Source organism: Vipera ursinii (assembly GCF_947247035.1).
Source record: "Vipera ursinii genome assembly, chromosome: 2".
In the NCBI taxonomy this organism is placed as follows: domain Eukaryota; kingdom Metazoa; phylum Chordata; class Lepidosauria; order Squamata; family Viperidae; genus Vipera; species Vipera ursinii.
In genome coordinates this window covers 136,247,123-136,270,170 of record NC_139513.1, presented here as the reverse complement: position 1 = coordinate 136,270,170, position 23,048 = coordinate 136,247,123, and the positions used below count along the sequence as shown (strand labels likewise).

Sequence of the window (23,048 nt, the reverse complement as noted above, 5' to 3'; positions counted from 1 at the left end):
TTATTTTTGGGGAAACATGGTAGGTCACATTGGCAATGCCCAGCCTTCCTGCACCTGTGCTGCACCATGCCATCCATCCCCTCCAGCCTTCCTGCGCTCACAGGTGGCCTTCACCAGGCCTCCCAAGCTCTGGTAGACACCTCAGGGCTTCTCCCAGCACCTCACCCCAACCCCTCTGGGCACTCTCACACTCCTTACCTAGGATTCCCGCTATTTCCTGCTTAATGACCCATGCATCTTGGATCAACTGGGTCTGCCAGGATTGTTGTTGCTAAGCAATATGGTCACATGACATCCTGCTTTATGATCGCATCACTTAGCAATGGCAATCCCAGTCCCAATTGCCATTAAAATCTCTTCTGAATATAATGTAGTTCAGATTTATAGTATGAAAAGTTGAATAGCTGACAGAAAAAAAAATCACGACCAACCTGGAAAAATTGAAGCTGCTTCTCTAGGCTCCAGAAAAAAGGATGCTTCAGGACACAATTAGCTGAAGGCCGTTTCTGAGGATCCATATTTATCATTTGCTCTATCAAGTCACGTGCAACAATGTCCTCTGCGGGAAAAACAGAACAAATTGGAACATTCAGAGCTTTTTTATAGACCTAGTATTTTCTTCCTTAGGAAACAGGAAGCCAAAATCTACAATCCCAGTGCCTGAAATAAATAAATAAACAACAGGTTCTATAGAACAATATTTTCTATAGAACCAATGCAAAATATAACTCCAAGTCAATCACAGTTTTCACATGCAGCCTAGAAATCTATGTTGGACATGTGAAGGTATGCATGCCACAAATATTACAATCAACAACTGTATCCTAGCCTGCTTACCATGGATCTCCAAATTTAGGCAATCCAGACTATATGCACCCAGTAAAATGTTGGCTTGCCGCTGCAGGGATTTGCCAAATGGATGGTTGCCTTCCGATATCACATAGTAGAAAACGCAACCAGCTGAAAAAATATCCACCGTGTGGGTCTGCAATAGAACCATTTTCAAAAAATATTACCATACAGTATCTTTAATAATGTTATCAGCCACTCAGCAGCTTTTGGGAGTTGGGCAATCCAGTGAATGAATGAATGAATGAATGAATGAATGGTTTGGCATATAAAGAAAGATAAATTTCTAAGATGTAAGAGATATCAGAATTCCAACAAGATTCTTTACAGTACTGTACTAAAATTCTAGGGCTAAATATAACTTACAGAATTTGTGAATATGAACATTGTATTGCACAAGGCAAATCTTGGCATTTAGCTGAATACATAATAAGCAATCAAAATTTAAATCTATTTTAATTTCAAAAGAATATAAGGTATTCTTGTATTGACAATACCTGCTGTTTGACACAAGGGGCTTTTTTGAACTCTTTAATTTTTATCCCTTTTTCTTAAACTACTTTTGTAAGTGTGCCCCCTTATTTTTCCCCAAAACATATCTGAAATATTCTCTTTCCTCAGCATTAAAACATGCATATTATTTTGCATCTTGTAGCTCTAGATATGATACAAATCTACATGAAGGAAATAAATATATTTAGTTTAAATTAAATCAAATCATAGTATGGTGCTCTCTTAAATTGAAAGGCTTGATCTAATAATGTTAACAGGTATTCATCCTTGAACGCTGTATTAGGGATAAGAACAGTTGGCTTTGATTTCAATGTATTAATTTACTCTAAAATTGAAATTTATAGAACCTAAGTGGGTTTTGAAAGACTTTGAACTTTGAAAAAGACCAGAGACAAAGCTGGAACTGTAAAATACTCTAGAAATAATATCAGCAATTACAAATACTGTTATTCTCCACTGTTTACAGCATTTTGCTGAAACCCAAAACAAGAAGATCAGATTGCTGATGGCTTGACTCTCCCAACTGATCCACGCAGAGATTGGAAACGTTCCTTCCTTGCCCCTTTTCTATTTTCTTCAGCCCAAAAAGAATTTCTGCACTGAATTTCAAAATCCACACTTATCTAGAGAGGTAGGCTACTCTAGAACCTTATTAAAGATTGACTTTATCCTAAAGAGGGATCAGATCTCTGACTTTCTTGTCAGGAAGGAAAACTCTGGCCCAGAGGTAAACTTCTGCAAGATACCCTCCCCTGAAAAGTGAGGCCACCACATACAGTAAATATGTGCCCAATTTCAAATCACTGTACAAGGAAAACCCAGTAAAAAAGATTCAAAGCAAACGAGCAAAATGCTTCTGACTTACTGGATTCTCTTTGCAATCCTCACTCAGTATCTCCGGAGCAATCCAACCTTCGGTGCCTGGGACTCCAGACCGGCGGCTAAAACTGTGCCTGCCAACTGCAAGCTTCTTGCAGAGGCCAAAGTCGGAAATCATGGCTTTTACCTTGCCATGGGCATTCGGCATAGAGATGAGGATGTTGTGGGGCTTCAGGTCTCTGTGGACTGAAAGGAAGGCATGAGGAAGGCACCGAACGAGAAAAGAGTCAACTTACTGCTTCAAGATGCTGACGTCATTTCAAAAACCATCTGATTATAGACTTGGGTTATTCCCAGCCTGGTGATTTATGACATCATCTGTCATCATTGAAATGCTGTGGTTCGATTGAAGTCCCAAGTATATATTTTATATTGCTATGATGATGGCTGGGGGATGCTACACAACAGCTTCTTTGTAGCACACACCCCCTCCGTCATTGTTGTAAAGATATAAATTCACTAATGCAGAAATGACCTTTTAATAACATGCATCTTTCCCACTTTTCCTCTTAGAGAAGAAAGTCAACCCTATACTTCATGGGGTATGCAGTTCACTAAGAGAGATATTCAGCTCTTTAGTCTCCCCTCTTTATATATTTATTTCCTAGATTTTTATCCCACCTTTGTTACGTTGATCTCTCATCTTCTCATCAACCTCCAGCCAGATATATAATGCTGCCATCAGATATAATAGTAGCTCTGGCTTCAACTTGTTTACTTTCCATCTCACAACCCCGGAATCTGCCTCAATTTCCTGAAAAATATTATCCTGCCACCCCAAAGTAAGCCTCCAATTTTTCCCTCAATACATGCAGTGAGAGAGCTGCCCATTCAAATAAAAGGGCTTCTTACCTATATTGAGAGAGTGAAGATAAGCCAGACCAGACATGGTCTGCTGTAAGAGGGTGATTGGTTGCAAGCCATGATTGCCAAAGTCCTTCTGTTCCAAATACTGAAATTACACATAGACAAAATCAGATTGAGATTAACATTGCAATGCTTGGTAGTCTTTCTAGAAAGCAGACCGAGCAGTAAGTTTGCATTTGATTGGGCTGAGTAACTTCTGGAAGAGAGTCCCAAAGATGCTCTTCCAAAAGGCAACTGAACTTTCTTGGTTTTTTTCCTTGAAAACATTTCACTTCTCATCCAAGAACCTTCTTCGGTTCTGACTGAACTGAACCATTCCGTCAGAACTGAAGAAGCTTCTTGGATGAGAAGCAAAATATTTTCAAGGAAAAAAAACAAAACCTGGGACAACCATGACTTGGATGTTTTGAGCATCTCCACAGACTTTTCTGTAGGAGAGGTAACCAAATGACCTTTGGGTGTTTGGACTACAATTCCCATAAAATGTGTAGCCCATAAAGTAGCAGTAGAGTTGGGAAATGAATGAATCTGGTGTCAATCGGTAGGGACCTGCTCTGGAAAGTTTGGGTCCGAAAAATCAAGTTACACAGTTGTGTAATTGGAACGAGGCAAAAACAGAGGAAACAAGATTCTCTTGTGGAGCCGTAAATTCAGAGACTCCATCAGACCACAGCAGATTTGACATGGAGAGATGCCCAAAGGGAGACAGGAGAGGAGAAGCAGCAGAAGACTGGCCCGGAGGCACTGGGCAGGAAAAGGAGGAAGAGGTAGCCTAAGGAGACAAGGGACCTAGGAGTCAATGGAAGAAGAGATAGAGAGCAAGAGATATAAGAGGCAAAGCTTTCAAATTAAAGGAGAGGCAAAAAGATTCCTAGTGAGTGAGATGCAAAGGGGAGGAAATCTCAGAACTATGCCTCCTACCTACAGATACCAAGGGAGGAGACAGCTTGGGGGTGCAATGAGATTTGTTTTGGTTGGCCCACTCAACCAATGTGCCAAAGGTGCTTTTTCAAAAGGCAACTGGAGACTTCAGGTTTACCTCCTGCAAGGTGGCGGCGCAGAGTTCCAGAGCAATGTACTGGAACTGGCGGTCCCGCTCTGTGCAGAAATAGCGGATTACATTAGGGTGTTCATCAGATTCACGGAGCAGCTGGACCTCCCGGTCAGCAAAACTGAAACATTCGGGGAGAATTCTCTTCACAGCCACATCTCTGTTGTCAAATGTGCCCCTGTGAATATTCCAACATACAAGGGAGCAATGATTTAACATTCATCCATGAAGTCAGTTAGGATCTCACCTCTAACATGGCATTAAGAAGCTTACAACAGTATTTCAAGAGAATTTTAATCTGGCTTAGAAGGAAGAATATCCTAGGCCGTGGATATATTTATTTGGGGGGGGGGCGGGGCTGGTTGTAGTATTACAAGGAGGACACTGTCAAAGGGTAGTTTATTTTTCTAACCTGAAAATAAAAAGTGACATGGGTAGCCGAGAGACACACTGTGCAAAGTTCTTAAGTGTAAAGCCACAGGGTAAAACTTTTTTTTCCTTTGTCTCTGGAAGAACCTTTCTGCTAAGGAAGTATGATGGGAAAGTAAGTGAAAAAATTGCCAGGGCTACAATAAACAAACAGGGATACCGCCTGAGTCCCTTCTAAGATTGAATGAACAGGGAAGGCAGATTGCGTCATCCACGTATAATTTCACAGCACTCCCCAAAGCACAGATAATTGGAGCAAGTGTGGTGCATTTAGCAGCACATTTCAGGTATCTGGAGGGGCATGCTGAAAAGAAGATCAGGACCCGTGTGCCATCGTTCATTCTAGAATGTATAAAATGGAACAATAGATCTAAGTTACAGGGAGGCAGATTCTGACTGAACATTAGGAAAAGCAGGTGGACTGTGGGATCAGTAACCCAGAAAAGGGATGGTGGATAGGTTCTGTTCAGTCACATATTAATTTAAGTTCTTAAACTGAGCCACATTTGATGGCCTAAAGCAGGGATCCCCAAGCCTCAGGCCCTGGTCTGCAGCCCACTAGGAACCAGGCTGCACAAGCAAGCAAAGCCTCATCCACACATGCGCAAGATCCAGGCAGCATGCGAGATCAGCCCCCCTCTGGTTTGTGGAAAAGCCGCCCTCCACGGAACCAGTCCCCGATGCCCAAAAGGTTGGGGGCCACTGGGCCTAGTTCACACAATTAGTACAAAGGTAGATCAACACGGATTTTATGCTATGAAATAAAATTTAAGAAAGGCTGGTCTCTCTCAACAATATACAGGCAGTCCTCGACTTATGACAATGGAGCCTGGAATTTTGTTACAAGTCACTGCGGCTGTAAGTCAAGGCACCATGTGAGCAGATTTGATTTTACCACCATTTTTACAATGGTCCTAAAGTGAGTTACCATGGTTGAAATATGTGGTTCTTAAGTGAACCATGTGATTGTTAAGTGAATCCAGCCTATTGGTGTTGCTGGAAAAATGGCAAAAACCATAGCAAACTGTGATCCTGTGACTGCGGAACACAGCAACTGATCGTAAATGGTTGCCAAATACCCAAAATGCAAACACGTGACTGCAGGGGAGGGCAGTTGTAACTTTGAGGATGGGTCATAAGTAACTTCTCTTAAATTTGTCATAACTTCAAACAATCATTAAAGAACCGGTCTTAAGTTCAGGATTACCTGTATAAAGCTGCATGGATATCTGTCTAGTTATATTAATTTGTTGTAAATGCATCAATGAAACATTAGACTATGAAATATTTCCTGAAAATGTATCTTTTTGTTTTACCTATAAACAATTGTTCCCTCGGCTCCATGTCCAAGGACATCCTTTGGATTGAATGAAATCTTTCCAACCACAATGGTGCCTGACTTTCCATCTGAAAACCCATGAAAGAGGAAGAAAAAGAACCACACAATACACGTCTCAGTATCTGTTTAAAGTATCAACTCCAAAAGCCAAGACAAAGGTATAAAAGGAATTTTTTTCTGAGGCAGTCAAGACTTCAAAGGCAACAACGGCAATTCAAATACTGTATACTAAAGAAACAAATGCTAAAGTAGCATCAATAAGATGGCAGCTCATGGACTTAAGATTTTGTTAACCTGCACTGCTGCAGCACAGCTTCCCTCACCTGGTGTAGTCTAGATGTGTTGGATTACAGTTCTCATGATGCCTAATCAGCATGGCTATTATGCATGATTTCTAACAATTATGGGGATTGAATTCCAATCCAATCAGAATAGAGCTGGAAAGGACCCTGGAGGTCTTCTAGTCCAGCCCCCTGCTCAAGCAGGAGACCCTACACAGTTTGAGACAAGTGGCTGTCTAGTCTCTTCTTAAAAATCTCCAGTGATGGAGTGCACACAACGTCTGAAAACAAGCTGTTCCACTGGTTAATTTTTCTCACTGTCTGGAAATTTCTCCTTAGTTTTAGATTGGTTCTCTCCTTAAGTAGTTTCTATCCATTGCTTCTTGTTCTGCCATCAGCTGCTTTGGAGAATAGATGGACACCCCCCCCCTTCCAATCCAGAAAGGATCCAGACAAAAAAAGTTTCTGAATCAACTTTCTAACCCTTCACCTGAAGATAACAAATCCTGAAATGTTCCCATTAGGTTGAGAAACATTGTACAGTGGAGGACCTGTGCTAGAGAAGACGCACACTGGCTTACTGGACAAATTGTATGAGGTTTTCATCTAGTGTTCAAAATCAGATTAGATCACACTAATACAAATCTGAACTTAAAAAATATCACACACACAGTGCCTGAGCCCCCAACTCTGACCCACTAGGCTTGATGGGAAATATCATTAATCAAAATCCCACTGGGGGAGAAAAAAAAACTTCGTCGAGTTTTAGCACCTCCTTCAGGTTCGGTGGAAAGGCAGCTTCCAACATCAGAGGCAGAGAGATTGGAGTACGCAGAGTGGTTTGACGTCTTTGGCGACATATTTGGTGAACTGGTGGCTGAGCCATCTTGCCTGACACAAGAACCTTCCAGAAGTTCTGCCTCAGGAGGAAGATCTATGGGAGGTCTGAAAGGCTGTTGCTTCAACAACTGTAGCTTCTCTTCTATCTGTTTCTGGAACTGCTGGTGCTGTTGCTGATGATGCATGCTCTTAAAAGAATAAAAATAATCTTAAGCAACATGAATGAGCTTAAAAGAGTTCACAGGGCCCTCTCTTTCCTTTCCCCCCTTCAATCATGCTTTCAATGCCATATGCAGTTAATTCTAGGAACAGTGATACTAAGAGGCTGTGATACACTTGGTTGAGGAAATCTTCTGAAAAGCCTCAATAGTACTACATTCATTGATATAAAGGTGTGCTATGTAATGATTAAGTAGAATATCATTGTTGGCTTTAATTTTCATACCAGACTGCCCAACTCCATAGAAGTTTAATTTCACGTGTTTTCAACGATATAGAAAATTCTTGGTAAATCCAAAATAGAGGGGTTTTTTTAAATTAAAAATATTTATTTTACTTTTCACTAAGAAAGCAGAAATTGTTTGACCTGGAATGTCTAAGGGTTCCTTGTCAAAAACCTGAACATATCTATATCTTCTTATCTATGCCCAACCATTTACTGTTGTTATATTATTAAGACATGGTTTAAGACTTCATAAAATTATTTCAAACATTGATACAGGCAGTCCTTGACTAACAACAGTTCGTTTAGTGACCGATCAAAGTTACAGAGGCACTGGAAAAAGTGACTTATGACCATTTTTCACACTTATGACCATTGGAGATCCCCATGGTCGCGTGAATAAAATTTGGATGCTTGGCAACTGTCTCATATTTATGACGGTTGCAGTGTCCCAGGGTCATGGGATCCCCTTTTGCGACCATCTGACAAGCAAAGTCAATGGGGGAGCCAGATTCACTTAACAACTTTGTTACTAACAACAACTGCAGTGATACATTTAATAAATGTGGCAAGGAAGGTCATAAAATGGGGCAAAACCCGCAACAAATGTCTCACTTTAACAGCATAAATTTTGTGGATATAAGTCAAGGACTTCCTGTACTGCTTTAAAATGATGATTACACACCTACCATGGGGTAGGTAATAACAAAGGCTACCCAGCCAACAACCAGGAAAGTGCTCAACAGAACGGTGGCGAAGTCCTTCAGGATGGAATCCACCGGAGCCTCTGGTCGGGTCGTGGTTTGGCTGCTTGTCTCTGCAGGCGGCTCCGGAACAGGGTGGGGCAAATTCTTCTCGGGACTTCCAGCCATATTAATTGCCTGAGAAGCAAGAACCATAGTTTGACTGCTCCCCTCTCTGCCACGACAGCTTTGATGCTTACAATGCAGTGTAAGTTTCTTTCTTGAACAGTTAGGTAAAGGTTCCCCTGCACATGCATGCTAGTCGTTTCCAACTCTAGGGGCCGGTACTCATCTCCGTTTCAAAGCCGAAGAGCCAGCGCTTGTCCGAGGACGTCTCCGTGGTCATGTGGCCGGCATGACTAGACGCCAAAGGGGCACGGAACGCTGTTACCTTCCCACTGTAGTGGTCCCTATTTTTCTACTTGCATTTTTTACGTGCTTTCGAACTGCTAGGTTGGTAGAAGCTGGGACGAGTAACAGGCACTCACTCTGTTACACGGCACTAGGTATTCGACCCGCCAAACTGCCGACCTTCTGATCAACAAGCTCAGCGTCCTAACCCACTGAGCCACCGCGTCCCTAACAGTTAGTATACAGTTAAGAGAAAATAATGCAAAGATACAATTTTCAGCCTTGCTAAGAGGGTATGAAAACTGTCCCCAGCAAACAATATACCCAAGTGAACATTACAAGCTTTCAAGGATTAGGTGTAATGTTGACAGTTTCACAACATTTCAGATTTATGAGAATTATTTTTGTTCCGTTCTAAATTCAGTGTAGAAATTAGCCAACTCCCTCCTACCAGTAGTGGATCCGTTTCTTCTGTTTACTTTACAATATGGGCTACCAATATTTCTTAACTGGACCTTTCACTCTCACATATGGCCCTCAGTGAACTCTCACCCAGGGGTCAGGCATGGTTAATTTAACTCCTGCAGGGCTCCTAACCTCTGAAGATATAACTGGGGTCCTTACCATTTTACATAGGAAGCCCGTCCACCCTTGATCTCCTAGTCCTGTGCGAGACCTATAGAATCACTGGTTCTGGCCAAGAGGGCCGCGCAGGGGTAGGCAAACCTTGGCTCTTTTATGACTCGTGGACTTCAACTCCCAGAATTCCTGAGCCAGCATTGCTGGCTCAGGAATTCTGGGAGTTGAAGTCCACGAGTCATAAAAGAGCCAAGGTTGCCTACCCCTGTCTAATGCAACGATTCTATTTTGAAGTGGAATAGTCACTTCTCTTTGTAAATGTGCTCAAACAAACAAACAAACAAACAAACCTCTTCAAAAACTTTTTTGTCTGAATCTGCCGGGATCACATTTTCCTGACGTTTTGGCAAGTTGCTTGGAAATTTCTCCAGGATCCTGGTTGAGGCTGATAATGGAGTCTCATGATGCCCTTCAAATAGGAATATGGTCTCTGTTATTCCCAAAGGAAAAGAAAATGTCCACGAAACAGTTTCACACAGTATACCTTCATTTGAATGGCTCAAAAATATGGCAGCATGATCAAGAGCACAGGAAAACGAGGAACAGTCCCAGTTAGATGACCAAAGCTTAATTTAACTCAGAATTCAATTTCCAAGAGTGGCCAATTTCTTGGAAGCCAATAACAGTCCTTTCTTGTTATTTGTTCCCAAGGCTGGTTGTGTCTGACTACTGAGGTTTCACTCAGCTCTCATTGTAGCAGTCACTCATACAGTTGCTTTCTAAGACTAGAATCTGTACTGCTCCAGAAGTTGGTTGTCATCTCTTCCCAGCATCCCTCCTCATTTTTTAAAATTTTTTTAAAATCCCATTTATATCCCACCCTTCTCCGAAGACTCAATCTAAAGCACAAGTCAATGTGCTTAGCAATAGCCTTCATTCTATGTATATGCCTGCTTATTAGGGCTTTCCCCCCCCCAAGCGGCATTATTACAAAGTCAGCTTAATTGCCCCCAACAATCTGGGTCCTCATTTTACCTACCTCGGAAGGATGGAAGGCTGAGTCAACCTTGAGCCTGGTGGGATGCGAACCTGCACTAATTGCAGGCAGCTGGTGTTACTTAAGGAGGCATTAGCCCACTGCTCCACCAAGGCTCCACCAAGGCTCTCATTGACCAGGTGAGCTGAGAATGCTGGGCAGTTGTAGTTCTGCAAATATCCAGAGCCAAAAGTTCTTTACCCCAGTCTAAGAGTTTACCCCTCTCACTTAAAAGAGAGAGCAACCATGATGTATTTTGGTTCTGAATTCTATTGTGGAATACTTCTGTGGAATAGTTGCCTAAGAGCTGTGGTGGCACAGTGACTGCTAGCAGATCGATTCTCACTGGCTTAAGGTTGACTCAGCCTTCCACTCTTTGGTAAAATGAGGACCCAGATTGTTGGGGGCAATAGGCTGACTGTGTGAACCACTTACAGAGGGCTGTAAACTTTTGTGAAGCGGTATAGAAATCTATTGCTATATTGTATCCTTTACATTAATACCCAGGATTTGAAAAGAATCATGTGGCCTAGTTCATTAAAACTTCAGATCTGGTTTTCAACTTACTGATAGCATATGAACTCAACAAGTCAGAAGCTCAGATGTAACTCTGCAGCATGCTTCTGCACTTCATAATAATGTTATTTTACTTAAACGGACTTTTTCCCTTCAAAGTTCCCCTTCCTCACACATATTTTGCAAAAGTCAGAAATGCAGAGAACTTTAAATTAAACAAGTTATAATGTGGTAGCAATTGACAGGCTTCTACAAAAGTACTTTATTTGTGCATTATTGTTAGTATATTCACAGAAAAGAGAATTTCATAATTTCCCCATCTCTTGTTTATTAAAAATCCATCAAAAAAAGAAAATGGAAACGCAGTTGGGTTTTACTTGAACACTAGTATGCTTCAAGAATGTAATACTTATTTTAACTTTGCATTTTGTTCACCAGAGGGCAGTATAATGTAGAGAAAGCCTTTCAGGTACCTATTAAAAGCCAGTGGTTCCTCGGATAATGGAGTCCTTTCTTTGATTTAAATCCAGGCTGAAACCTTAGATCAGTACTTGGGGTGATCACACATTCTTCAATGGTGACCCCTTGTATTTTGGGGCCTTCTATCAATGGAATGGGACTTCCCCGAGGCTAGAGGAAGAGAGAGGAAGGACGACAAAAATGTGGAATCTTTAGCTACAGGAATGGAACGTTTAATACTTTTACAAATGTTAAAACAAAATAAACGTGTCCGTGGATTTAAACACTGCACATTTCTGCTTAGCTCTGTGGAATTCACACAGTTTTCCATTTTTTGTTACTCAGTTGGGGGATGGGCAGCTTATGCTTTTCAGAAATTTGGAACTGTCATTCACACGAGCCAATGCTGCCAGTCACGCTGGCAAGAATTCCTAAACATGGCATCCAAAACATGTGGGGTCACCAGGTAGCTTACATTAGACTTAAGAAATCCAAGTTTTTTTTCTTTAATTAAACCGAATAAAGGGAAATAAATGTAATTCATTAAATATACTGGGTATAAATCCAAACTGCGGTAGAATAGGCAAAGAAGCCGGAGATCTGAATTGTGGGTTACATCAGCTCTGCACGCTTACCATAATAGCCACTCCTTCGTGTACCATCGATGGCGAAGCATATAAGCCAGTAGAGTATTTCCCTACATAAAGGGTTGGCCTAGAGGAAGAACATTGGGAATCAGGAAGAAAAAGTTAATAGTGCCATGCCTATATTATGCAGCTGGACCAACAGGCACAGTGCCCGAGGCTTATACAAATGTTTTACGTTAAGAAAGATTGTGAAAATAGGGAAACAATGAAGGAAACTTTGCCTTGAAATTGTCCTTGGAAATAAACAGAAATGGACACTTGAATGGAACCTATTATTATGGGTCCTCAAATGAAAGAAGAGACTGACTGAAGAACTGCAGGTTGTCCTTGACTTACGACCACAAGTGGAACCAGAATTTCCACTGCTAAGCAAGGCAGTTGTTAAATGCATCGTGTCCGATTTTACGGCATTGTTTGTGATGGTCGTTAACTGAATCACTGCAGTTAAGTGAATCATGTGGTCATTAAGTGAATCTGGCTTCCCCCATTAACTTGGCTTGTTGGAAGCCAACTGGGAAGGTCGTAAATGGTGTTCACATGATCCTGAGATGCTACAGCCATTGTAAATACATGCCAAGCATTCAAATTTTGATCATGTGAGCAGGATGCTGCTGCAAGGGTTGTAAGTTGTGAAAACCACTTTTAAGTTATTTTTTTTCCTGGCACTGAAAATTTAAACAGTCGCGAAATGAATGGTTGTAAGTCAAGGACTATCTGTATACATCCAGGATTACATTGATTGGCCTAGGCTTATTATTGCAGAAAAGCCTTGCAAAGATCAGCGTGCCAAGGAATTACCAAGGTCTTAATGCAGACTTGAACAATGCACACCCTCTCCTTTCCTTCTCTCTCTCTCTTTTTCAGTTATACATCATCACCTGTAAATATTCTTCTCAACATATTTATGCTTACTAGGCCAATATGCATTCACAAAAAACAGGACAGATTAGAAAGAACAAGCAAGTTTTAAATGTGGAACTTTTTCCCAGCCTCTTACACTCACATTAGTTTGCTTTTGGCCTCCGTTTCTTTGGGAAATGGATATTTCCACTTAGTGATGCGCCCAACTTCACCGGACATAAATGTCAAGTAGCGCAGGGTTTCTACTCCCACATTGGTGTGCATCACTTTCCATAAGCCTTCCCGCTGCCAGATGTAAAAAGCTACAACAGGGGAGCCGTAATTCTGGATCCACAAGACATCCCCCGACTCACTGTCCACGGTCACCACTAGTCCATCTCCATTAGATGCGAAGTGAGACATTTCTGGAATGGACACAGATAAAAACCAACACATCTTCATAATTAGGCAAAACAAGACGTCATTGCCACAGCCTGCAAGTACAGAAGGATTAATATTCTTACTATATTGGGCGTCTTCTTCAGGCAACGTTGCTGCATAGTTGAAGTAAGTGGCATTCCAGCGGAGTTCCTTACTCTTGGTGTCGTACATGGTGATGGTATACTCTGTTGACAGGAAAACAACGTTTCGTGAAGGAGAAAAGAATGACAATGGCTTCACGTCTCTTTCTTCTAGCATGCAGAGCAAAAGTGTACTGTGGAATTCTGGGAAATTCTTACCGGCCTCTGCTTGGCCGTTGTGGGAGAGAAAAGATGTGAGTCTAATCCAGCAGAACTCTTGTGATCTTTATGGAATCCGATATTACTAAGCAGTTTTCTCATTAGACAAAGCCTCAGCATACTTCACCGAATATCATCAGCAAGCAGCACTATCTCATTGTGAGTGGGAGGCTAATCTGATCTCTTGGTGTAAGGCAGACATGTCAAACACAAGGCCCGGGGGCCGGATCCGGCCCACGAAGTGGTTTCATGTGGCCCGCGAAGCCATCCTGGAAACAGTGAGGGAACGGCCCCCACTGCCTTGGCCCTGGCCCAGAGACCCTCCTCCTGCCAGAGACCCCCAGATCTGTCCCACTCCTGCCCAGGCCCCCATAGGCACCCTTGATGCGAACAATGTAGAGCTGGCCACGCCCACCCAGTAGGCCATACGCACTTTAGCCACGCCTACCCAGTAGGCCACGCCCACCCTGGCCATACCCACCCGGCCCCCTGAGGGCAACCGCAATGCTGATGCGGCCCTCAATGAAATTGAGTTTGACACCCCTGGTGTAAGGCCTTCATTTTTATAAAGCAGTCCTATCTATGAGCATGAAATATTCCAGCAATGAGCAGGACTGAAAAAATGTTGTTCCCTTTTTCTCCACAGGTGATCTAAGACACACTGCATGTACCATCACACACACAGAGCCCCACTCACTAAATGAAGGGAACACTCATAAGCTAACTCTTGTGCTGGCATGGATTACCTGTGGAAGTCTCTTGAGTCCTGCAGAATGGCAAGCTTCCTTTTAGCTTTTTCAAAAGTGACACAAAGGACTGCAGTGGCTCACAAGGTTAGAACACGAGGCTGATGATTGGCAGGCTCACATCTGAGACTTGTTGCTGCCATGGGGCAGGGTGAGCTCCCGTCCCATGCTGCAGCTCCTGCCAACCCAGCGGTTGGAAAGCAAGCAACCACAAGTAGATAAATGGGTATCACTTTGGTGGGCAATGGGGATGTGAAAAGAGCCACCAAAGGGGCATCCCCCCGGCAACTCTGATGTCACCAGCAAATCCTTTCACTACGAAAGCACTTCGGTGTCTCTGACACAGAAGTATTAGTATAACACTTACACAAAGCCATCTCAGAAGCTGAGGTGCAAGAATGTTCACTCTGATCTCTGAGAAATCAGGATGGATGTCCTCCTAGGGCAGTGATGGCGAACCTTTTAGAGACCGAGTGCCCGAACTGCAACCCAAACCCTACTTATGTAACATCGGGTGCCGAGTGGGCATGGCCCATTGGGTGGGTGTGGTCCATTGGGTGGGCGTGGCTGCAGTGGTAATGGCAGACTGGGTGGGACTAAAAAGTTCAATCCATAATTCCAACTTTGCGAGATCTTTTTTTTCCCCTGCGAGAAGTTGAAATTGATTGAACCTTTTTTTTTGCACATGGCGACAGAGGCCTAAAGTGAAAAGGTTTTCTAAAACCCAGCTGAAGGCCTAGGACTGGGGCGACGGCCTGCATGCCCACAGAGAGGGCTCTGCGTGCCACCTGTGGCACGCGTGCCATAGGTTCGCCATGACAGTCCTAGGGATTCCAGGATGGCAGCCTAAATAAAGGACTTCAGTATGAGCATCTCCCTTTGGAATGGCTTGGCTTTCAAAACCTTCTTACCTGTTCGACCAAGATACAGCAGTGAAGTAGATGGGCACAAGCTTTCAGCAAATGAAGAGGTTAAAGTCTGCTGTTTTTCTCCTGTTGCAAGGTCTACTACATACCAGCTGTCCTGCTTCTTCCCTAATAGTAAACATCAACATGAGCATAATTAAATTTGAAGGGAAGTAGTGCAGGTAGTCCTCAATTTACGACCATTTGTTTAGTGACCATTCGAACTTACGTTGGTGCTGAAGAAATTACTTATGACCAGCGTTCCCCTGTTCAGGTAATAAGAATTCGAATTCTTGGCAACCAATATGTATTTATGATGGTTGCAGTGTCCTGGGGTCAAAGTGATTTCCATTTGTGACTTTCCCAGCCAACTTCCTATTAGCAAAGTCAATAGGGGAAGCTGGAGTCACTTAATGACTTTGTGACTCACTTAACAACAGAGGTGATTCACTTAATAACCATGGCAAAAAAGTTCATAATTATAAATTGAATTGCTTATCAATGGAAGTTCCAGTTTCAGTCGTGGTTGTAAGCTGAAGACTACCTGTATTTTCAGAATCAGTTTCCTGCCTCCTAGCCACTGCGATATATACTTTATCATCTGAGTCTTCTATGAACACAAAACCACAGAAGCTCACAGCACTGGCAAAAATCCAGCCAATGAATTAACTGCTCAAGATTAAGTAAAATTCAGGTAATCCCCAAACAAACAAAAATCCCAAAGTCAAACAAGCAAAAAAACAACCCTACATAACTGCAATATGGAGACAGTTCTTGGTAGTCTGTCAAGCATAACGTACTCAGCACACAAAGGATTTCTAAATTAACTTCAGTGCACAAAAATGACAAAGTAATCTTTGGGTTGTTTCATAAGGAATTAGAAACTAGACTTAAACATGAGAACATATCCGAGGGGTGTAATGGAAAAAAAAATCCATGCAAGTATTCTGGAGGCGCATACCCTGTGTTTTATACTCACATAGAAACGCAATAAAATCCATGCAAATGTTATTTTTCAGAAGGAAACAGAACATTACCCATGTATAGAATTCCATCGGAACTGCGGCAAGGGGAGGCCTGGACAAGCTCTGGGATGGTGAATGGAAGTTTCTAGAATATAATTATTCATATTAGCCATCTTCACTTCATATCAAACATTTAGCGCGGATTGCAAGGTAAAGACAACTGAGGATTTCCATTTCAAAGCAGGTTGTTATTGAAGAGGATTTCCAGATCCTAGTTGTTCCATGTGCGTCAATACCAATTAGCAATATCTGCAATCTGCATTTGCCTTGCATCACACAAAACGACAAAGATTTATATCAGCAGTAACTCTGCAGTATTAATCTTGGGTCAGTGGTACTTTCCCAGAAAAGAAGTATCTGTAAGTCTTACTTTTTGGCCTATTTACTCTTGTATCCTTTTTGCTAAATATACGGTTTATCTCACTTATTATACTATCGATTGGAACTTTGTTCACATTCCCCGGGGAGTATCTTGAGTTTCTATTTTGAGAAGCAAGTCCAGGAAAAAGAAGCAGGTGCTACTGCTCTATAATGCACCTTTCTTTTAAGAGTGGAGGAAGATGGTAGGTCTATTTGCTCTAAACACTGCAAGGTATAATCAGAGAAGAGACTAAAATGGAAGACATTGGCATGGATAGCAAAAGAGAAACACATCATAAATCAACCTTCCCAAACAAAACAAAAAAAGAGCCTGTCTTCTCAGTGTAATTATTTATCTAAAAAGAAAAGCAAACCGTCTTTTAAATGTATACTTAAGTTTTGAACTTCCTCAAAGGAGTTCAGGGTAGCATGTACAATCCTCTGTGTTTTAAACTCACCATAACCTTGAGAAGCTAAGAACTGAGGACCAGCCCAAAATGACTCAATGAGCTGATCTTGAGCTTCCCAATCAATAGCCAATGCTCCTACTTTGGATATCTCTAGAAATGCAATAACTCCAATGTGAGCAGTCAAAGCCAAAGTGCTCACTTTCAGCACTAATTATCCTGCTAACAAGCTTACTACAGAACGTAAAGTTCCACATGGTGCCCAGGACTGTGATCATTTTGAAGTACATACAGTGCATTCAAGGGGCACTGTGGCTCAGTGGGTTAGGACGCTGAGCTTGTCGATCAGAAGGTCGGCAGTTGGGCGGGTCGAATCCCGAGTGCCGCGTAACAGAGTGAGCGCCTGTTACTCGTCCCAGCTTCTGCCAACCTAGCAGTTCGAAGGCATGTAAAAATGCAAGTAGAAAAATAGGGACCACTAAGGTGGGAAGGTAACAACGGTCCGTGCGTGCGCCTTTGGCGTCTAGTCATGCTGGCCACATGACCACGGAGATGTCCTCGGACAAGCGCTGGCTCTTTGGCTTTGAAACAGAGATGAGCACTGGTCCCTAGAGTTGGAAATATCATGTGCGGGGGAACCTTTACCTTTACCGTACATTCATCCAGTTTATGTGACAGTTACACACTGGATACCTGTTTGCAACACGTACTTTATCCTCACACCTGTGTATCACAAAACTGCAACACACATATGACATAAACCACTATAAAGATGTATCTAAACTCAAGCAGGCTGGTCATAGCAGGGTTAAAATAATGTAATATTTTAATATCTATAAAGTAAAAAGCAATCTACAACTTCTACATTCTAGAGATAAAAATAGAGGCACTGTGGTATATCTGTATCACCCATATTCTCACACCCATACTACCCTCTGATTGCAGAGTCTTTGCCAGGAGCCATGCCAACTGGGGATTCTAAGATTTGTAATCCCAACACATCTGGAGGGCACACAGCTAGAGAGAGCTGTTCTACATTAAACGTTTTAAAAATAAAAAAAATAAAAAGGGATGGTCAAAAAAGTTCAAGATCACAAAAAATACTTCACGTTTCATATTTCAGGTCTGTGGGCAGGGAAAAAAAACGTTTCCTGTACTGAAGTAGTACAATATACTATGAAACAGATCTCAATCTTCCCAAGAAATTGGTGAGAACATTCTAAACCACTTGAGTAAAGTGCATTTTAGAATTAATTCTAAACACAGTACGATTTCTACTTTCTTGTGGGAAGATGAAAAGTCTAGCATAATTGCCATCTTCAGGATCACAGTGTCCTTCAAAGATCTAAAGTAACACCTTCTTAACACTCTAAAGCAGGGGTGTCAAACTCAATTTCATTGAGGGCTGCATCAGCATTCCGGTTGCCCTCAGGGGGCCGGGTGGGTGTGGCCAGGGTGGGCATGGCCTACTGGGTGGGCGTGGCTAGAGTGTGTATGGCCTACTGGGTGGGCGTGGCCAGCTCTACATCGTTTGCATCAAGGGTGCCTATGGGGGCCTGGGCAGGAGTGGGACAGGGGATCTGAGGGTCTCTGGCAGAAGGAGGGTCTCTGGGCCAGGGCCAAGGCAGTGGGGGCCGTTCCCTCCCTGTTTCCAGGATGGATTCGCGGGCCACATGGAACCACTTCGCGGGCGGCATCCGGCCCCCGGGCCTTGTGTTTGACATGCCTGCTCTAAAGGCTGCAAGTGCTAACAAAACAGGATTTAGAAAAGGTTGTCACCTACACAGAAGACGGATAAAAGGTGACTTATACTGGGAAAACCTATTTCTTCGTTTATCGCTGCCTATTTCAGCCTTCTCCAACTTGCTGCTTTTCAGATGTCTTTTTCCCCATCAGTTGCTATCTTCTTTCATTTCAGTTGCAAAAGAGATTGCTCTAACTAAAGAAAATGTTACCACTGTGCCTTTAGGGCCATTTGAGAGGGAATACATTTTTTTCCCCAAAAAATTGTAAGAGGAAGTCAACAGTTTCAGGAAGAAAAAAAAACTTTGTAGAAAGCCAAATTTAATCTCTATTTCATCATAAAGCTGCTGTTCTTAAGTAACTGAGCAACAGAAAGCAACATCAATCCTATTTAACCCTATTTAACCCTTACACACTTTGCAAAGGAGGAGACAGGCACTATGGTCTAAAATTAATCGTGGAACCAATGTAGTTATCGCATCCATCTATTCCTGGAATAGGATGGACTTTTTTGATGCTTGCATGCTGATCTCAAGACTATAATTAATTGCCTGGCTCTCTTCTAGACTCATCAAAAGATGCTCCCAAGTCCAATTAATTTCTTTCAATACTGTACATGTAATGCAATTGAAAAATAAGTAAAGTGTTTATCAAGCTTATTACAAAGCCAAAATCCTTTTCCTTAAGACAACAATGAACATTTTGAAGTCAGTTTTCCCTGCTTCCAAATAAGCAGCCTGGCCTTCCAGACATGTTAATATCACCACATGCTATTCCTGGAATTACAAACCTAAAGTTGGCACCAACAGATAACAAGCTTCTAAGACAATTAACCTAATTTGTACAACATTTTGGTAAATGCAAAAGTTTTATTGGGAGAAAACCAGTACCTCAGAACATGTAGAGAAATTTACAACTTCAATACCAGGGATCTGGTTTGCTGATTGGAACAGAAACAACTATAAATTTAGGAAGAATATACATGTCCGGTGTAAAAAAGATGTTTAGGATTTCCTATTGTGATCACCAGGCCTATCTAGGTTGCATAAATATCATACAGTACATCCACACGTATGCATACTTATTTTTCAAATAAGTATATTTGCAGCCTTCTAGTAAGAAAACCCCCCTAGACCATATATATTCCTAAGCCATAATGTGGTTTGGTTTTGGCTTGACAATCTTACTCCAAGAAAGCAGCCACAACTTAATAATCACAGCAGATGGAATTGTTTATCACCAAAAACAATCTTGTTAATGAAATTTATGCACCCATGTTAGTCAAGCTGCAATGAAGACCTTTTGTTCCATCATCTGTCCATTCTTTCTGCTCTTCTTCCAACCAATTGCTCGCTTTACAATTGCCCAATGTTTTAAGATAGTAAGACATTCTGCTAACTCATACTATAGGTAGTCCTTGACTTAAGAGGACTGTTTGAAGCTACAGCAGCAATGGAAAAAATTGACTCATAACCGGCCCTCACACTTAACAATCGTTGCAGCATCTCCAAGGTCATGACTGAAATTTGGGTGCTTGGCAACCGGCAGCATCCTGGGTTCAATGTGATTGCCATTTATGACTTTCCCAACTGGGCACAGTCAGATTTGCTTAATGACCCCATGATTCAGTTAACAATTGCGGCAAAAAAAAAGATCATAAAAGCAGGTGTGACTCATTTAACAGCAGCTTGCTTAGCAATGAGTGATTCTGTTCCCAACTATGATCACAAGTTGGGGACTACCTGTACAGGCCGCTGAATCTTGTATAATGTGGACACGTGGACACTTTCACAATTGTTAATGTAGAACATTTCCGCTCTCCCGGAAATGAATTTTTATCTTTGGAGATAAACCATTCTGCAGAAGTTTTACAGCTTCTAATTTTTCTTAAAAATAACTCCAAATGTTAGTCAAGTGAGGGTTTATTTATATATAAAGTGGGGAAGTAAAAAAAAAACATTTTTTGTTTGGGGTAAAAAATATATTGAAAGTTACTATATGTAGGTTTCTTGCCTAGTATTATTTCTTATAAAATCTGAATTTTACACCGATTGTCAAAGAGATCTCCCTTAAGCAGCAAGGCAAGCTAGATAAACATGCTTTGACCATCTGAAAAAGCTGCATTTCTCATTCAGTGAGAGCAAAATACCTACTTTGTGATCAAATTATACGTACAGTTAAGCCTTCATTATTCTTGCCACCAAGAGTGTAGAGACTTCCATCATTAGGATCAGGAAGAAATGCTGGCCTAGGACTGAAGAAATGACAAAAACAGCAATTACAGCAACACACTTGTGAAAAGAAGAGGCAGCAAAATTTTGGTCAGTATACATTTTCTTGTGAGGATGGCTGTATTACGAAACAGATGTGTGTGGTTTTTTTTTAAAGTCAAATACAGGTAGTCCTTGACTTACGACCACAAATGAGCCCAAAATTTTTGTTGCTAAGTGAGACATTTGTTAAGTGAATTTGTCCCATTTTATGACCCTTCTTGCCACAGCTGTTGAATCACTGCAGTTGTTAAATTAGTAATACGGTTGTTAAGTGAATGTGGCTTCCCCATTGACTTTGCTTGTCAGAAGGTCGCAAAAGTGATCACGTGATCCCGGGACACAGCAATGGTCATAAATACATGTCAGTTGCCAAGCGGCCAAATTTTGATCACGTCACTATGAGGACACTGCAACAGTTGTTAAGTGTGAAAAGTGGTCATAAGTCACTTTTTCAGTGCTGTTGTAACTTTGAACGGTCACTAAATGAACTGTTGTAAGTCGAGGACTACCTGTATGTGCTTTTAATTAAGCACAGTCATTTAAACCCCTGGTTTTGCATACCACCAGCCTCTGAATTTGGACTGTGGTAGTAATCTTTCAGATTACTTGATTTCAAATTATTTTCAATCTTTCAAATTACATGCCACATTTCAATTTGAAAATTAATTGTATGGGCTTATTTTAGTAATACTTTCTAATCAGCTGTTCTGGTAAAGCAGGGAACAGGTTGGGCAGATGTTGCTGAAATACAAGCTCAAGCAGCCACTTGTCTTGCAACCAGAGTTACCTTGCCTACTTCTGCTGAAAATCAATGTATTTGTTAGCTTACGAACCAGTATGACTCTTTTGAAGCAAATACCATGCTCTTCACAGTCAAGAATAAAGCTGTGATTTGTAAAATAAACTTCAATATGTTAAGTACATATTAAAACAGGGGTCTTCAAACTTGGCCCTTTTATGACTTGTGGACTTCAACTCCCAGAATTCCTCAGCCAGCATGCCTGGCTGAGGAATTCTGGGAGTTGAAGTCCACAAGTCATAAAAGGGCCAAGTTTGAAGACCCCTGTATTAAAATAAAGACCCCTGTATTAAAATAAATGTCTTTCAGTACATACTTTAACTTAACATTGGGTTGACATTTTGATTTTCAAAAGTCATTTAAGCCACAAACTTCTTTGAGATACTGTACCACAGAAAAATATTAGGGATAGAGGAGGTCTAAAAAGTGAAGATGGCAGCCACAGCCCCCATAAAGCCCTGCCCCTTTTTGCATGCACTGCACAAGCAACACTGTGCGCTCCCACAGGGAGGGCCTCCTCAGGGTACCGCCGGTCAAGGATTGCCGACGGGCGATCCACAGCGGGAGGGCGTTCTCTGTGGGCGCGCCTGCCCTATGGAATCAACTGCCAATGGAACTCCGGACTGCCCCCGACCTTCGTTCTTTTCGCCGGGACCTAAAAACCTGGCTCTTTGAGCTATCTGGTCTGGACTGAGGGGTTTAATGTTTTTAAATTGTGATTTAATTTTTGCGGCTAGACTTAATTTAATTTAATTTTAATTTTATATTGGATTGTTTTTAAATTTTGCCTTGTAAACCGCCCTGAGTCCTTTGGGAATAGGGCGGTATATAAACCGAATAAATAAATAAATAAATAAAATAAACACACAGAATGCTGGCTGGGGAATTCTGGGAATTGAAGTCCACACATCTTAAAGTTGCCAAGGTTGAAACATATTTTACAAGAACATAGCATTCTCTAACCCTCCTGTTGTTGACAGATCATAGATTTCCCCAGATTTCCTGTTTTGTAAAAGACAAGTAGGTTATTGATCCTCCCAGTCTTTAAAGTATATTTGAGGTGTCTTCTGAGAAGAAATGGGACAACTCATTATGGCCAACTCGCTGCAGGGCAGCTCATCATAGGACAATTCAACAAATACAAAAGTTACATTAATTTCACCAGAACCATGACCACTAGTAATAAAGTCAATCCAGAAATACAATAGTTACAATAATTTTGACGAAAACGTGGTCACCAATAATAAAAGTGACCGAATGAAATGATTAACACAGTGTTGAATCATCCCACAGCGAGCTGGTCATGGCGTGTTGGCCAAGGTAAACTGTCCTAGACCCCTTCTGAAAGTCCGGCACAAACTAGTTTGTGCCAGAGTCATGGGGGAAAGG

The 23,048-nt window shown here is 41.7% G+C and overlaps 1 protein-coding gene across 2 annotated transcripts in view; it reads right to left on the bottom strand.

Annotated features, from left to right (window-relative positions):
- Positions 1 to 23,048, bottom strand: part of ERN1 (endoplasmic reticulum to nucleus signaling 1) — a 76,595-nt gene that overhangs the window by 5,401 nt on the left and 48,146 nt on the right. The window contains exons 4-19 of one of the 2 annotated variants that reach the window (XM_083355439.1): positions 20,763 to 20,841; positions 16,090 to 16,162; positions 15,059 to 15,181; positions 13,186 to 13,287; positions 12,825 to 13,086; positions 11,810 to 11,888; positions 11,189 to 11,345; positions 9,514 to 9,653; positions 8,180 to 8,371; positions 6,981 to 7,236; positions 5,905 to 5,995; positions 4,148 to 4,337; positions 3,094 to 3,193; positions 2,228 to 2,427; positions 838 to 985; positions 432 to 559 (exon numbers count right to left, since the gene is read on the bottom strand). In XM_083355439.1, the coding sequence (XP_083211565.1) occupies positions 432 to 559; positions 838 to 985; positions 2,228 to 2,427; positions 3,094 to 3,193; positions 4,148 to 4,337; positions 5,905 to 5,995; positions 6,981 to 7,236; positions 8,180 to 8,371; positions 9,514 to 9,653; positions 11,189 to 11,345; positions 11,810 to 11,888; positions 12,825 to 13,086; positions 13,186 to 13,287; positions 15,059 to 15,181; positions 16,090 to 16,162; positions 20,763 to 20,841 (2,320 nt within the window). The remainder of the gene's footprint in view (positions 1 to 431; positions 560 to 837; positions 986 to 2,227; positions 2,428 to 3,093; positions 3,194 to 4,147; positions 4,338 to 5,904; positions 5,996 to 6,980; positions 7,237 to 8,179; positions 8,372 to 9,513; positions 9,654 to 11,188; positions 11,346 to 11,809; positions 11,889 to 12,824; positions 13,087 to 13,185; positions 13,288 to 15,058; positions 15,182 to 16,089; positions 16,163 to 20,762; positions 20,842 to 23,048) is intronic. The other variant, XM_083355440.1, reaches the window with a different exon arrangement.